Genomic DNA, 17,097 nt, shown 5'->3' with positions numbered 1-17,097 from the left:
ATGTAGATCGATTGCGCAGCTCCAGGAATTGATCACTTGATATGCCAAGTAGCCCTATCTGTTAGCAAAGGCGTTAGAAGTGGACTGGCCCGATTTGAGCATTAATAGGTGTGAGGAAATCGAGCCAGAGAGACTTAATTCTGCCGTCAAGTGTGATACAGATTGACAAGGCTTATTGATCATCACTTGTTTAATACTGCGTGCGTAGCGTCCGCCGTTTTAATTTTAAAATTGTAAATTAGCCACCACTGATCATCAGAAATTACGATTCCATCTTTTATTTTCATACTTTCCTTTTTTATGACGTTTAATTTACTATATTTTCCTGTAATTAGAGACGATACAGCCTTAAAATAAACAGATCAGGTTTCATTTGCAAATAATTATCTCAACTTTCATCGATTTTCGTCGATTCCTTTGTAATCTGAGGGGAATGGATCGTGTTTCAAAGTCCAGTGTTAAATGTTTATTGCTTTTGCGGTAATCCCAGTAGAGGAGGAGATGTCTATTCATTTCTATAATAAACGGTAATAAAGTGTTTTATTACCGTTTAAACAACTGCTCTCCACTTGTTATTCTTAGTATTTTTTATTTATTTATTACGCATACTGGATACACTCCTTGATGCTAGGAGCAAAACCATCTCCCAAAGAACAAAAACACAAATACAATGATCATAAGATCACAAACAGATTATACAATAATAAATTAAATACATAACAATTTAGATACAAATTAAATATTAAAAAATCAAATATAATAATTAGTTAAAGTTTGGGAGCATCTGTCAATAAAATACAAAAAACTAATAAATAAAATAAAAACCAAAAATAAGCAAATTGCTTACCTATAAGAAAGAAATAAGTTAATAACGAAGATACAGCAGTGACAGATGCTCCCAAACAACACCAGCAACAAGGCTAAATTTATAGCAGAGAAATCACGCCCCCTAAAACAAAAGATCAACAGATTTTCTTAGAAAACAGAACACTTTAAATTGATAACATGGTACCGATATAATTTTAAAAAATAAAGACCTGGTAAGAACTTCACAACCGAAAATTTCTGCTCGTAACACTTTAAGACGCTTACATTTAGCCAAAATATGCCAAGCATCCACAATTTCTTTCTCAACACAAAAGTCACATGATTCTCTCGAATAATTATTTAAAAAATTTAGTGAATTACACCTAGCCTGTATAAATAAAGACAAAATATTAAGGGAAACGTCTTGATTATATAAAGAATTANACACCATCCGGTTTTAACTCCAAAACTCGTTTCTTAAAGTACATTTTTTCATAATAATCAACAAAAGTACAAATAATCAGTCTTGGGGAATTAGCTTTTTTCTTTCCAACTCTCATTGCCCTACCGATTTTAATATCGGGCATTTGTAAAACACGTGAAGCAAATTCAATTATTTTCTCTTTAGTTTCTACGGAAGATTCATCCCGAATCTCCTCCAAACCGGAAATGACAACATTATTTATTCGTCGTTGACCATCCAAAAAATCAAGTTCGCGAGTAATATCATTAAACTTTTTCGTAACATTACTTTGATCACTTAAACTACAGTTTTTATCAACCAATTTTTCTAATGTTTCTAATCTAATATCTAAGTCAGCCAAACCTTCATCCAAATTTTTTAACCATTCGGATACATAATTTAACCTAGAAATAAGTTGGTCGACCTTAGAATTCATAGAGAGATGTAAACGCAACAGAACACGTATACCCTCTTCGAGGTTAAAATCTTCTCCTTCCAGAAGATATGCAAATTCTTCCTCCTCGCGACTCTTCAAAGATTTCTTTTTACTACTGGTCTCTGCTTCCCTGAAGCTCGGTGAATACGATTTTCTTTTCGGATTGACTGCCATAATAGTAAAGACTTATCTATAAGAAAGAAATAAGTTAATAACGAAGATACAGCAGTGACAGATGCTCCCAAACAACACCAGCAACAAGGCTAAATTTATAGCAGAGGAATCACGCCCCCTGGTAAGAACTTCACAACCGAAAATTTCTGCTCGTAACACTTTAAGACGCTTACATTTAGCCAAAATATGCCAAGCATCCACAATTTCTTTCTCAACACAAAAGTCACATGATTCTCTCGAATAATTATTTAAAAGATTTAGTGAATTACACCTAGCCTATAAGAAAGAAATAAGTTAATAACGAAGATACAGCAGTGACAGATGCTCCCCTTGTTATTCTTAGTAACTAGAGAGGTCTGTCAAGGTCAGTTTTAAACTTTATTATTTTCACAACAGGGTGTCAAGTGAGCTGCTCCCATTCTCCAAGGTTAATGACAAGAAGTGCTACTTGTCTCATTACTGTGTAAACAAAAACTCCCTTCTCTATCCATTTGTTAATAGAGTCATAAAACAATTAAACGTTATAACAGTTATTATAAATTTCATTTTAGATTTAATTGCATGAATTGCTGCAAATTGATCACTTAGATATATTTGTTATCTCTGATTTGCTATTCTGATATAGTTAGGTAACGATTTAGGGCAATACGCTTTATGCAGGGTGTGGCCGACAAGAATGTCCAATCAAGTAAGTATTGATAGAACACAGTGTGGCTAACAATTTTAACAAATTACATTATATATTCTGTAATTCTCGAGAAATTACAATAAAAGGAAGAAAATTAAACTAAATATGAAATTTTAGAGGACCCTCTATCGACATGAATCGAATTTAAGCTTCCAGCCATGATCTGATTGATTAAAAAAATTAATATTACTAATTGGCTCGCGTCAGAAAAAAGTATGTTTGACTTCTGTAATTCACGCTATCGCGCGCAAGAGCTCCGACACTATCCAGCAAAGCCGACGGTCTACCTATATTCACATCCATTTAGTTTCATCTCATTACACTTAATATGTAAAAAAATCAAACAACAAACAACAAAAAATCAAACAACTTTATTAGCAAGTTAATTTAACTTGCTAATAAAGAAATTACTTGCTAATTCCCCTTAACGCCCAATCACGAGAACACTCGTCCAGGTTACATAGCGTTAAGTAAAATTCGGAAGTTAAGGCTACTTTTGACAATTTTTTTTTTAATTTTTGAAATGTTTTTTAGGTCCCCAAATTTTTTCAAAATTTTTTGTCCGCGCAGAAAAATTTTATCGCGTTTTTAATGAGCCTTTGATAAGGCTCGATTAAGGCTCGATTAAGGCTTAATTGTTTTTTAATGGGAGTTTTTTATCAAATTTATTTCATGGTTCCTAAGTTGTAGCACACGGATTTTCCTTAGGTAAAGTTATTTCAAGCTGCTTTCTGATGTCAAAAACGACCTCCGTTAGTTTTTTAAATTTTTTAATTAATCGATTTTTTAATATATTAATTTAATTAATTAGGGGGGTCGGAAATCGCAATTAAAATTTTAATTTTTTAAAAATATTTAAAAATATACGTGTCTCTCATATTCACCCTACTTTAAACCCTTGTCCTCCCGAGACATATATGAGAATGCCTGGGAAATCCGACTCCAGCTGTGTTCAAGGTCATCCAGCTGTGTAAACAATGACTCATCGGTGTTAAATTTCACATAAAGGCCAGACAAAGGAAAATAAAATTTGAAGCTATTTCTTCAAAATTAACGCATTTCTTTTTTGCTTTTTTCAGTTCTAAGTACTTTTTATGTATTTTTTATGCTTAATTACAACATAATTAAAATCAGGCGGGCATTAAGGGGTTTTAAACTTTGTATTCTTCTTTCACTTTGTTTCATGTAAAATAGCACTAAATCGGTAGACATGTTTAAATAACACGCTTATCTATACTAATATTATAAAGAGGTAATGTTTGTACAATAAGTAAGTTTGGATGTAGCGGGTAATCTCCGAAACAACTCATCCGATTTCAAAAATTCTTTCACCAGTATTTAGAATGGAACTTCAGGGTGGACATAGACTATATAGTATTCCGTTAAACATTCATATAAATTAAAAGATATCATCTAGGTTAAGGCTTTTATGTCCAACAGATGGCGCTACGAGTACGACGCCCTAAGTTTCCTTTTCTGTAAGGCAGTATGCTTTTCTGTGAAAATGAACTAAAGCGGATCATCTTCTATCTATCTATATAAATAAAAATGTAATGTTTGTTTGTTCCTACCGATTCCTTTGAAATTTTGACACAACGCTGCATTCGAATACGCACATGTTTTAATATACGTGTCGAAATTCTCCCCAATGAAGGGAGACGGTTAGGATTAAGACTTACCGTAAAGAACTCTGCTTCTATTTATACTATTTTAGATGCGGTTTTCTGCGTTTTTGATTGCGTTTTAATAGGGTACGTCAACAGAATGTACACTAAGAAGAAAATTTTTCGAAAAATTTCCCCCTACAGGGTCGATTATACTTTTATAATAGATACATTTTGAGCCACAACAACGCATGGCGGGGGTCTGCTAGTAAACACTAAAAAACGTAAATGTTTCAAAATTAGGACTAGATAATTATATGCACAAATAAATTAGTAAGCCTATAATACATACTCTCACTTATATCAAACTATTATATCCAAAGATCACTTCTCACTAATTGTCAAAATTAAATTATTTTTCAACTTTTCTTTTTGTAGCATATTCTGAAACAAGTTGTAAATTCACAGTAAAATTTCCACCTTATATCCATTAAACACAATGCAAAATATATCCATCTATATAATAAAAATTTATCACAGTGAACTTCGAAATACAGGTAAGTCTCCTACAATGCGGTAGATACATTCCTTGAAAATACCGCGTTGTGGGAAATCGCGTTAGAGGAGACACCAACTTAATACAAAAACTGGGATTCGGTTCTAAAAAGAGAAAAACTGCCTTTTATTGTGTAACATTTTCATCATTTTTTAAATTTATGTACAGTACATAAAAACGTTTCATAAAAAACTTAAATAAAATTAAACATCATATGAAAACTAAAAAGATTATATTGTTTTAAGTCAAAATTAAAAAGAAACAATGTTATGCTCACAAATTTAGTACTTGTCGTCACCTATTATAGTTGTTCAAAAACGTTTGACTGACTTTATTTCAAGATCTGAGCTTGTTTCATCAACAAGTTCCACTGCACTTCCAGCAGGTTTAAATTTTAAAAAATCTGTCATTAGAGATTGTTTGCTCTTGCCTTGCAAATCTTTATAAATTTTTTGATAGGCAGATAAGCAATTTTGAAGATTTCTTTTAAATATTTCCGCTCTCTCCGGCAGAGGATCGTTCTCTAAAAAGTAAGATTCCATCTGTTTTGCCATGTCCAAACATTTTTCTATACCTTTCAGAGTGAAGTTTTTGGTTTCTTCATTGAAAAGATCTTCAGAATTATCTTCAATCGGTAATGTTTCGGATATAATTGTTACTAAATCTGCTTCATTTATTTCATTTTCCGTAACTAATTCTATAATATCATCAACAATTATTTCAGTAAATCCATTGCCTCCTATTGCGTGTGCAAGGCTTTCTCTGTTATCATATTCACGCTGGATTGGCTCAACAACATTTTCCTGACTGACCATTTTTTATAATAATGCTTTCCAGGAAGCATTTAGAGTCGATTGGAGCATTTCTTTTAGGGACAAGTCAATAATTTCTACACAATTTAAAATTGAAAATTTTTTCCAAACTTCACTGATTGTAATATCTGTAGAATCTATTTTCTCCAAAATTAGTTCAAATGATTTACAGATATAGTATGATTTAAAAGTCGCAATGATACCTTGATCCAAGAGTTGCAAAAATGAAGTGGTGTTGCGTGGTAAAAATGCAATCCCAACATTGGGATGATTTAAATCAATTGGATGTGAGGGCGCATTATCTAAGATTAGTAGGACTTTGAATGCTAAGTTCTTTTTTAAATAATTTTCTACATCTGGAACAAAACAGCTATGGAACCAATCCTTAAACAAATGGCCAGTCATCCATGCCTTTTTGTTGGCTCTCCAATACACAAGAAGTTCATTTTTCTTGCACTGTTTCATCGAGCGTGGATTTAGTGCTCGATGAATGAGCATTGGCTTGGTAATAAAATCACCAGACGCGTTACTACATAGAAGTAGAGTAATGCGATCTTTGGAAACTTTAAAGCCAGGAGCGGTTTTTTGAGATATAGGTCCTGTTAGGCACTTTTTTTTATGATAATCCTGTTTCATCAGCATTAAACACTTGGTCAGCCAAATAACCTTTTGTTTGAAGAATATCTGCTAGTTCTGCTGGATAATTTTTGTTGCATTCTCATTTGCAGAGGCCTTTTCACCTTGTATGTGTATGTTGTGCAAGGAATGGCGTTGTTTGAATTTTTCAAACCAGCCATTGCTAGACACGAATTTAACACTAGTTTCATCAGCTGACGACTGTCGCATTTGTTTTAAATAATCAAATATTTTTAAGGCTTTGTGTTTAATTCCATTTTTATTTAAAGTCAACCGTTTCTTGTTTATATCTTCTACCCATAATATTAGCGCTTGTTCCATTTTTTCTATTATAGGTGCTCTCGGACAAGCAACATTTTTCGCAAAAATAGATGATCCGGATGCGACTAAATTCCTAATCTTTTCTTCCGATTGCTTAATCCACCGAATAGTTGACTCATTTAAATTAAAATGTCTACCAATATCAGCTATCCGCTCTTGATTTTTAATTCGATCCAAAATTTCTATCTTTGTTTGAAGAGATATAAATTTCCTTTTTAACAACGGTCCTTTCTTTTCATTCGGCATTGTTATGGCTAAAATTTTTTCAATCAGTTTTGTGGACAGTAAAACTCGCAAAAAATAACTTCCCTTCACTATGTTGTTAAAAATATACACTTAATAGAAGTTTATACTGTATTTTCGACCATTTTTGCTGTCCCCACTTATTGAAAGAGTATAAATGATCGAAAATTTAGTGATATATTTAAGTGTTAACAGTAACTGATGCACATCTGCCTAGAAATCGGTTTTCCCCTGAAACTTTTATGGGAAAAACACATCAATGTCGACAAACAGCTGTTTTCAAGGACATTTAGCTCTGTACGCCGAACTGCGGCTCGTATCACGTGATCCGTTGCGATTTTTCTGTCATGTGAAGATAATTCGTTTCTAATTACCGTAAACTGCGTTGTAAAAGTACCGCGTTGTAAGAAATTTTTGCATTTTTCCAACCGCGTTGGAGTGAAAACACATTGTAAAGGTATCGCGTTGTAGGAGGCCTACTTGTATAACGAGAAGATACAAACAACAAATTGCACTGTATGAAATCTGGAGCGAACTGATGCTTCTGGGATAAGCTGAGATGACTGTAATGTCACGTGACATTAAATCTTTCCTGCTATTAAAACTTAAAACTACATTAAAACTTTTATATAATTTTTTAATTAACCCAATCAAATTTAAATAATATAAAATGTATAGATCTGTTTAATAAAGATTAGCAATGTAATATTATAAAATATGCAAATTAGATATATTGCAATAAGTTCACTGCAATAAATCTTTCTCACGTAGATCTATATATTTTGCATTGTTTTTATTGGATGAAAGGTGAAAAGTTTATTGTGAATTTAAAACTTGTTTCAGAATATGCTACTTTATGGGAAGAGAAGTTGAAAAATAATTGATTTTTCGACAATTAGCGAGAACTGATTTTTGGATATAATCCTTGGATATAAATGAAAGTATGTATTATAGGCTTAGACTTACTAATTTATTTGTGCATATAATTATCTAGTCCTAATTTCGAAGCATTTATGTTTTTTAGTGTTTATAAGCGTGTTATTTTGACATGTTTCCCGATTTAGTGCTATTTTACGTAAAACAAAATGAAAGAAGAATACAAAGTTCAATTATCAAGTAGTCCCTTTATTAGCAAACTAATTTATTGGTAGATTTTTTTACATTTTAAGTGTAAATAGATTAAATTAAATGGATGTGAATATAGAAAGTATACGTAGAATATCGCAAGACTAATATAAAAAAAAATGTATCACGTATTACTTGGTCAGAAAATGTTAGAAAAATTTATACTTTAACAATATTGTTTTAATTAATATGGCCTAGTGTTTATATCGAAAATATTTTCAGTTGTATTTGTAATCACAGTTACAAATTACTTAAAATTCAGGCTTGATATAATTTATCATTCGAATAATAATGGTGCTTAAAATATTTACAGGATTAACTGAAGTTTTCGAATTTTGTTTGAGGAAACTGATAAAAACAGGCGTATCCACAGTTGTGTAATGAACTGAATTTAAATAAATTAGTTGACTTTGTTTGTTTCTATCTAGTTTTTCGTAATATACAAACTTTAGACTTTATTTTTTACTATAATATAATTTACAAAGTGTTATGTTATTCTCCACTTAATGATGTCTTTTTACTGTTTCCGAACTAAATAATACATATTAAATTGAAACTGAAACTTTACAAATTATTATGAATATTAGAGAAGACCGTTTTACTATAAATTACTACGTTTTACTTTAATGTTGATTTCAGAAAAAGTAGGTCAGACATTAGACTAATGACGTAGACTGTTCGCTTTTCCGTTTGTATTGGAAGTCGCACCTACGTTTTTCTGACGCAAGCCAATTAGGAATATTAATATTTTTTAACCAATCAGATGATGGTGGGAGGCTTAAATTCGATTGATTATTTTAATTTTCTCTCTTTTATTGTAATTTCTCGAGAAATAAAGGATATATAAAGTAATTTGTTAAAGTATGTTAGCCACACTGTGTTCTATCAATACTTACTTGATTGGACATTCTTGTCGGCCACACCCTGCATAAAGCGTGTTGCCCTTAATCGTTACCTAACTATATCAGAATAGCGAATCAGAGATAACAAATATATCTAAGCGATCAATTTGCAGCAATGCATGCAGTTAAATCTGAAATGAAATTTATAATAACTGTTATAACGTTTAATTGTTTTATGACTCTATTAACAAATGGTTAGAGAAGGTAGTTTTTGTTTACACAGTAATGAGACAAGTAGCACTTGTCATTAACTGTGGGGAGTAGGTGCAGCTCACTTGACACCCTGTTGTGAAAGTAATAAAGTTTAACCGACCTTGACAGACCTCTCTAGTTACTAAGAATAACAAGTGGGGAGCAGTTGTTTAAACGGTAATAAAACACTTTATTACCGTTTATTATAGAAATGAATTGACTTCTCCTCCTCTACTGGGATTACCACAAAAGCAATAAACACTTAACACTGGACTTTGAAACACAATCCATTCCTCTCAGATTACAAAGAAATCGACGACAGTCGGTGAAAGTTGAGATAATTATTTGCAAATGAAACCTGATCTGTTTATTTTAAAGCTATATTGTCTCTAATTACAGAAAAATAAAGTAAATAAAACGTTATAAAAAAAGAAAAGCATGAAAATAAAAGATAGAATCATAATTTCGGATAATTAGTGGTGGCAAATTTACAATTTTAAAATTAAAACGGCGGACGCTACGCACACAGTATTAAACAAGTGATGATCAATTAGCCTTGTCAATTTGTATCACGTTTGACGGCAGGATTAAGTCTTTCTGGCTCGATTTTCTCACTCCTATTAGTGCTCAAATCGGGCCAGTCCACTTTTAACGCCTTTGCTAACAGAGAGGGCTACTTGGCATATCAAGTGATCAATTTCTGGAGCTGCGCAATCGATCTACATCAAGCCAACTTCATTGTCTGGTGCTGTACCCTTGATCTTAAGGTTTAGGTCAAAGGTCAAGATTATCTTAAGGTTAAAATTAACAAATTGTTCTAATAAGAAACCATGCCTTTCATTACTGGAATAGACTGGGAGGAGAATTTACTGGTTTTCTCAACCTTATGACTTTTATCTTTAAAAGTATTCACTACTGTTAGCACTACCCAGGTGTAGCAACGTGGACATAGTAGTTTTCTGCATCTTTTAAAGTGCTTATTTTCAGTTAGTCACCTTGCCTTTCACTATCAGGGTTTATGTTTCTGGTGAGTCACTTTACTTCTCACCATTGCTTGAAATATTGGTTTTGGGAAAAATTTTATAACAAATGTTCAAAATGATGCTTTTCCACTTCAATGCATTTGTTGAGATGCACTTAAAATTATTGAGCTTGAGATGACCTTCACAGATCAAATTCGAAGTACTCAAGGTCATAGGTGATTGTGAAATTTTCTGCTCTCTCGATGTAAATGTAAATTTAAACTCTTTTCCTGCTCTTTTCATTTCCAGGGTAAAAAATATTTGTTCCCATTCAAAAAAACACTTGACTTCCAAATGACCTTTAATGTCAAGGTCAAGGTCACGTCTGAGGTCACCGATTGATTGGCCCCCTCGATACCATACAACGTTTGTCTATACCTTTTCCAAAATAATAAGATCTAATTAAGATATTTCATTGTTTCAAGATAAAAAATACACACAGATATATAAATAAATAAATAAATAAATAAATAAATAACAATAAAAACAACATATTACCTTGACATTGATCCATCCATATCCTCTTCTAGTAAAGACGCATTCTCTCTCACATAATTATGGCAAGAAGATAATTTGGATTCCAATGCCTGAGTGTGCATAAGCAGGAAATTTTGTTAGTGTTTGTTACAGACCAAGCCGTTAAAGCTATCGTAGGATTGGAATTAGAAATTTAAAGNATATATATATATATATATATGCAGGTTGTATTTTTTATAGCAAAGGTAGTGTAAATATATTATATACCAGTATATACACTGTAGAGTTAAAGTGTCTGTTGGCTAATATCCATAGATGTTAATAGGTACTAGACTATTTCTAATCCACACAGTAAGTAACCAATATGATCATATTTTAATTACTTTATTAGACTAATGCTAATAGTACAGTTTAGTACAATTTATACACTATGATAGTTTAATTATTAAATTTAAGTATTAAATTAATATTTTATACTTTTGTAAGTGAAGAATGGACAGGTGAATTTAAAAAAGTACAAAAATATGAAAAATCTTTTTATTTATTCAAAGTACATGTAATAATGTTGTTTGGTTAGGTTTTAAAAATGATGTCATCCAATTGAAGGTGATTGGTCTCGCTAGGTGGTGTCGACGATAAGGTTAGTACTCAGCATGGCATGGTCCTGTGAAAAACAGGGCTTTTTCCTGGATGCTTTTTTCAAAAACGATGAGTTTGTGACTGCAACGCAGAGGGCATTTTGAATGTGATTTGGTTTAAATCCAAACGAAAGTGATCCTGATTGGAAAACAATTTTCAAATGAATTAAAAATTTAAAGGCAACAGTATCTGCAAATCCTGAAAAGGCAGTTAGGTGTCCAAAATCCGCTAGGACATTTGTAAAATCGTTGCACTCTGCACTTCAGATATCTGCTTAACAGTAAAGCGAGTTTTACACTGTGACCTTAAGTTACACCCTTTTAATATTATGATTGCTCAAGAATTGAGTTTCATAGATTGTGGGAGATGTAGGGAACAAGCTGTTTGTGAGTGGAGCGAATAAGGGAGGAAAGAATGTAGTGTGTATCGTAATTGGTAAAGTTCTAAAAGACAGTGTCTCTGAAGTTAAACGAAATATGAGCATTAAGTTGAAAATTGGTGTACTTTTCATTATGATTGTGTGTGTCTGCTCTCAGCCAGGTATTGAAGAAGAACTTTTGGATTAAGTTATAATGTCTGTTCATATGAACGAGAGATTAATCTGTAAGGGCGATTTAAATGGTCATGTTAGGAAGAGGAAGAATGCAAAAAGAAGAGCTCTTGGGAGGTAAAGTGTGGGACAAATAACTGGATAGGAAGAAAGACTAGTTGCTCATATTGTGGCTTATGTCTTTGTGATAGTTAACACCTAATTTGAGAAGAAAGCGAACCAACTGGTTACATACATGAGTAAAAGTGGATCCAGCCAGGTTAATTTTTTCTTGTGCCACAGGAGACATCTGAGAAAAGTGAGAAACAGTAAGGTGTTAAATAGAAAAGGTGTTGCTGTACAACATAGAGCTCTCCTGGTGGATTGTGACTTTCTTATGGCCATTTGTAAGAATTGTGTTAGCCAGATTGAACAAGAATTGAAATGGTTAAGGAAAGAGTTTAAGGTAAAAGTGTTAAAAGAAATCTAGTTTCCGGATGATGTGCAAAAATTGTGGTTACTGAATATTAATTGCAACTTAAATGTTGGAGAAGAGGTTTTGGGAAAAATTTCAGGGAAAAGATTGTTAAAAGGAAAGGAACTTTGTTGGTGGAATGCTGAGGTACAAGCCGTAGTTAAAGAAAGGAAAGAGGAAAAAGAAAAGTGGCATTTGATAAGGCTGGAACATAAAGAAACTTACCATTTGGAAAATAAAATGACTAAAATGACGAGCTATTGCAAATGAAAGACTTTAGAAAAGGCTTATAAAGTTTTTGAAAGGAAAGGTGGTAAAACGCAGTTGATGAGAATTGCCAAAGCAAGAGATAGGGCATGAAAAGATTCTACCTCTACAAAAGTGATTAAAGATGATAAACTAATAGTATTACAATATTATGAAAGTTTCAAAAAAGATGTATTTTAGGACAGTGTTTTTCAACCTTTTTGAATACAAGTTAAAAAATTCTGGCGACCCCTCTAGGGCCATATTAACACTATATCAGTGATTTAAAAAATTATGTATTTAATTTTCTTTCTGTTGAGAGAAATTACTGTTGACTAAAATGAAAATTTAATTAAGGAGAATCGACAATAACTTAAGACACGTATAGTATGTTACTTCCTTCTTATAACAACAATGGGTTCAGAGTGCTGTTGACCATTTTTTTTAGGGTAAGGGTTTTCACTTCTACCTTTCTACTTATTTCTTTTTACAAGTCAGCTCAACACTTTTTTGGCAATCATTTTCTGGGGTGGGCCGTACCCACCTAGGACCTCCCAGGCGACACCCATAATTCGGACCTAAATGTCAATCAAAAAACCAACTGTACTGTATAATAAACAGGTATAGCCTTCTCGCTGAAATTGTAGTTTTTTTTAATGTAGTGTAGGACCTACAAACACTTGTCTTTTTCTTTTACCCGTGACCCACAGGTTGAAAAACACTGTTTTAGAAATTTATTGAATGAAAAAACCTCAAACTTTATACTAGAATGGAAAGGCGAATGAAGAAGTGGAGCAAGATATTAGCAGAGAAAAAGTTAAAAGTGTGGTTAGGAAAATGAAGTTAAGAAAAGCAGTAGGCACTGATTGGTTCTGGTTAAAGCTTGAAGAGGTTTGAAGTAAATAATGAAGAGGTTTGGGTAAGGAGGAAATTGAGATCCTTTAGGAGCTTATGAAAAAACTGTCAGCAGGAATAGATCCCATTAGAGATGTTAATAGTTATTGTCCTATACTATAACGATTTGGAAGAAGAAAATTGTAGAAATAAAGATTAGGCAGGAATCTGAGATTGGAGAGGAACAGTTTACCTTTTTGCCGAGAAGCAGTATGACTAATGCTATCTTTGCTCTAAACAGCGAATATAGAGAAAGATTTGCACATGGTGTTCATAGATCTAGAAAAGAGTATGATAGGGTATCAAAAAAAAGAGGTATGCAGATGTTTGAGGAAAAAGAATGGTTCAGAAAAATATATTAGGTTCATCGAGGATATGTACAAGGGAGCAGAGACCCAAGTTAAGAGCAGTGTGGGCACTACAGTAAGGTTCTTCGTTAATGTTGGTATACATCAGGAAACTGCCCTTACCCTTATTTGTTTGACCTGATAATGGATGTGTGTGTATTGGTGTGTGACGTGAAGTGTGAGGTTATGTGGAGTACGCTGTTAGCAGATGATATCGTGCTGTGTGAACTTTCCCAAACTAAGGCTGAGAAGAAACTGGAAGATTGAGGAAAGTTTTGGATGAAAAAGGCACGAAGATTAGCAGAACTAAAACAGCTTATATGTCTGACTCTGAATGGTAGAGACGAGTATAATATTAAAATCGAAAATGTGACGCTCCCTTTGGTTTCGAGTTTTAAATATTTTGGGACGTTTGTCGAGATAGGAGGAGGATTGAACTCGAAGGTGCAGCAAAGAATTCTATATGGATGGATAAACTGGGGAGAGCTGAGCAATGTGTTATGTGAAAGTTAGCTGCAATCTGAAAGTTAAATTGTATAAATCAGTTATTAGACTTGCAACGTTATATGAAGTTAAGACATGGGAAATAACATAAGCCCAAGAAAGAAAGATGGAGGTGGCAAAGATGAGAAAGTTAAGATGGATGTGCGGGGTGCTAAGGAAGGATAGAATAAGAAATGATTTTATTAGAGGATCTGCTAAGGTGGGTCCCTTGAGCAAAAAGATGCAACAATGCAGGTTGAGGTGGTTTAATAAAAAGAAAGAGGAAGCCAAAGATGCATTGAACAGATAAGGTGAAAAAAGTCTTGTACCAGAGAAAAACTAAAAAAAGAAGACGGCCCTGATAGGGAGAAATGGAAGAAACGTACTAAAGAAGGAAACACCGACTTCATATAAACATGGGACAAGGCGAGAATAAAGAAAGAAGAAGAAAGATTGGGAAAATGTAGATATTGTTGTAATGCAACCCTCAAAAAAGCCATTCATGCGGAAATCGTCAAACTTCGTCTAGATATTTTGGTGAAAGTTAAAGAATACTTCAAAGAACAACTTCAAATGTGCATTGCCCGTGAAAGCGAACATTTGAACATCATTTTAAAAACCTAACCAAACAACTTTATTAAATGTACTTTATGAAAAAACTTTTTATTTATTCATTCTTATACCGTTGTTTTTAAATTTACCTCGTACATGTGGGACTCCATTATGCCCCACTCTATATAATAAAATCTCTTAAATAAAAAACTATTGGATGTTGTTTATGACATCAGAAAATATGTAAAAAATCTTTACTCAAGCCAAATCCATGCATAAGAAGTTTAGAACGATTAGATTAACTCGATTAGTAATCTCGCATTAAAAAACAATTAAGCAATTAATGCACGTCATTAAAGTGATATTAAAATCGTTATAAAAATTTTCGCGCAAGTAAAAATTATGAAATAATTTGGACTCATATTAAACACTGGAAAAAAATTTCACCCTTTAGGACCGAATTATTTTAACGCTAGGGATCATGCCTGAAATAAGTCGTTCTGAGTTAACGCCTCTGAAAATAAAGTAATCGTAGTGAGTAAAACGCCCTTCCATGCCAATTCTTTGTTTTTGCAAAATCCCAAATTTGTATTCAATATTATTTAATTCGAAAAACATCTGATTTAGAAGCAGCGAATTTGAAATGAATCTTTTGGAACATTTATATTGCAGTAGAAAAATATATGCTAATCGAGGCTAATTTTGCATTTAGCCACAAAATTGTTTACTTGTCCATAAAAAGGTTTTTCTAGTGCACACAGAACAGAAATAGGGAAATATGGCCCAGGGAAAAAGGTTTCTTGATTTCAGGTTAAGAGCCACGTGATTGAAAGAGTTTATTTGTAATTTTTGTAATGGGAAGAGAAAATGTATGTTAGAGAAAAGGGTAGAGAAAGGAAAGAAGTAAGGGAACGAAATGACTTTAATTAATTAATCAGAAAAAAATCTTACCTTTATGTGCCATAATTATATCACGAGGAGAATACTTCCAATACTTTTAAAATATTTAACGTATCTGTTAATATTTTGATATATTTTCTTTATTCTGTGTTATTGATTTACTTCCAACAATAAATTCGACTTGGAATTTTCCTTATCTTTTCTGTTCTTATGATTTAAAGTGATATAAAGTTCTTTGTATTATTATAGTAATGGATCTATATTATTTATTGACGTCTACTAAAGTTATAAAATATAATGGAAATTTTTGTCTAAAATTTATATCTCCACGAGTGTAATAGTAAAGAAAGCGTTATCCTGCAATTTAATAAAAATATTTTAGCACATTTATCTAACATATTATATTTTATTGACATCATAATAAAAGAACATTTCTTTATATATGTTTAACAGAATAACTTCAAATATTAATATTAATTTTAAAATATAACCAATTAAACAACTCTTTATCTTAAACGTAATGTTATTAACTACACGACAAAAAATTTTAATTTACAAACTCATAAAAAATAAACGTAAATAAATTAACACAATATTAATTTATAATTTATATCGGAGAGAGCGGTAACAACTCTATAGTACAGCTCAGCTGCACGTCCAATGTTAAAATTTTAAATTTGATAATTAATAATATCTCAAAGATCAATGAACCAATTTAGATGAAATTTAAAATATTTAGTGTATGTACTGAGGACAACGGAAGTCTTAAATTTTGAATAAATTTGTTGAATTGTTTTGGACTTTCTCAATTCCAAATTCTGCATTTTTCCACGAGATGTGCAATAAGAGATTTTTGCAACACTAAGCTACAGAAAAATCTAAAACGAGTGTATGCTTCATATCTCTTTTAAGAGATTATCACCTCTTTTGTGATGTTTTTTAAAGCTTTATTTAAAAATGTTGAGTACTAGCTGTTACCAGCGGCTTTGCGAGCGGATTTTGCAAGCAAACCCCGTTTATATTCAGTACTAGCTGCAAGGACCCGCTTCGCTGGGTTATTATTTGTTCGTACATTTGTATGTAATATAGTTTTATATATATACATAGCAATGCAGNATGTTCTGAAACACTAAGGAAAGTGTAGTCTACCACATACACCTGGACACCCGTTTCTCTCCAACTGGTGCCTCCTCTTATTAACTAATTATCCCCTTGACCGATCTGCACAAAATTTTATGCATTTATTCTCTGGGACACTAAGGAAAAAGTATAGAGATTTTGTAAAACTATTCTCTTTTGGAGTTATTGATGATTGAAAAATAATTGAAATTCCATAGAAAAAATGGTGAAATCAGGTAGAAAAAGTTGAGTTCAACAGAAACGTAGAAATACAGGAAACATTTGAAAATTATGGCATAAGAATAGTAGAAACCGATATGACAGTAACAATTAACATTACACAGACTACGACTACAGGAAGTTTTGGAAGATAATAAATCGAAAAATGAGCATTGTCACAACAAAAGTCTTTGAGCTTTACTTTGTGCCTTAAAGTCGTCGCACTACATTTACTT

General features: G+C 32.4%; 1 protein-coding gene across 1 annotated transcript; it reads right to left on the bottom strand.

The window, feature by feature from the left end:
- Nucleotides 1–1,247: 1,247 nt before the first annotated feature.
- LOC111637524 lies at nucleotides 1,248–1,880 on the bottom strand. Its single transcript, XM_023383031.1, has one exon. The coding sequence runs from the start codon at nucleotides 1,878–1,880 to the stop codon at nucleotides 1,248–1,250; it is 633 nt and encodes a 210-aa protein (XP_023238799.1).
- Between the last annotated feature and the right edge of the window lie 15,217 nt (nucleotides 1,881–17,097).

This window comes from Centruroides sculpturatus, unplaced genomic scaffold (assembly GCF_000671375.1).
Source record: "Centruroides sculpturatus isolate CEXI.00-Female unplaced genomic scaffold, Cexi_2.0 scaffold957, whole genome shotgun sequence".
Lineage (NCBI taxonomy): Eukaryota > Metazoa > Arthropoda > Arachnida > Scorpiones > Buthidae > Centruroides > Centruroides sculpturatus.
The sequence above is the reverse complement of the archived record's forward strand: the minus strand, read 5'-3'. Positions and strand labels throughout refer to the sequence as shown.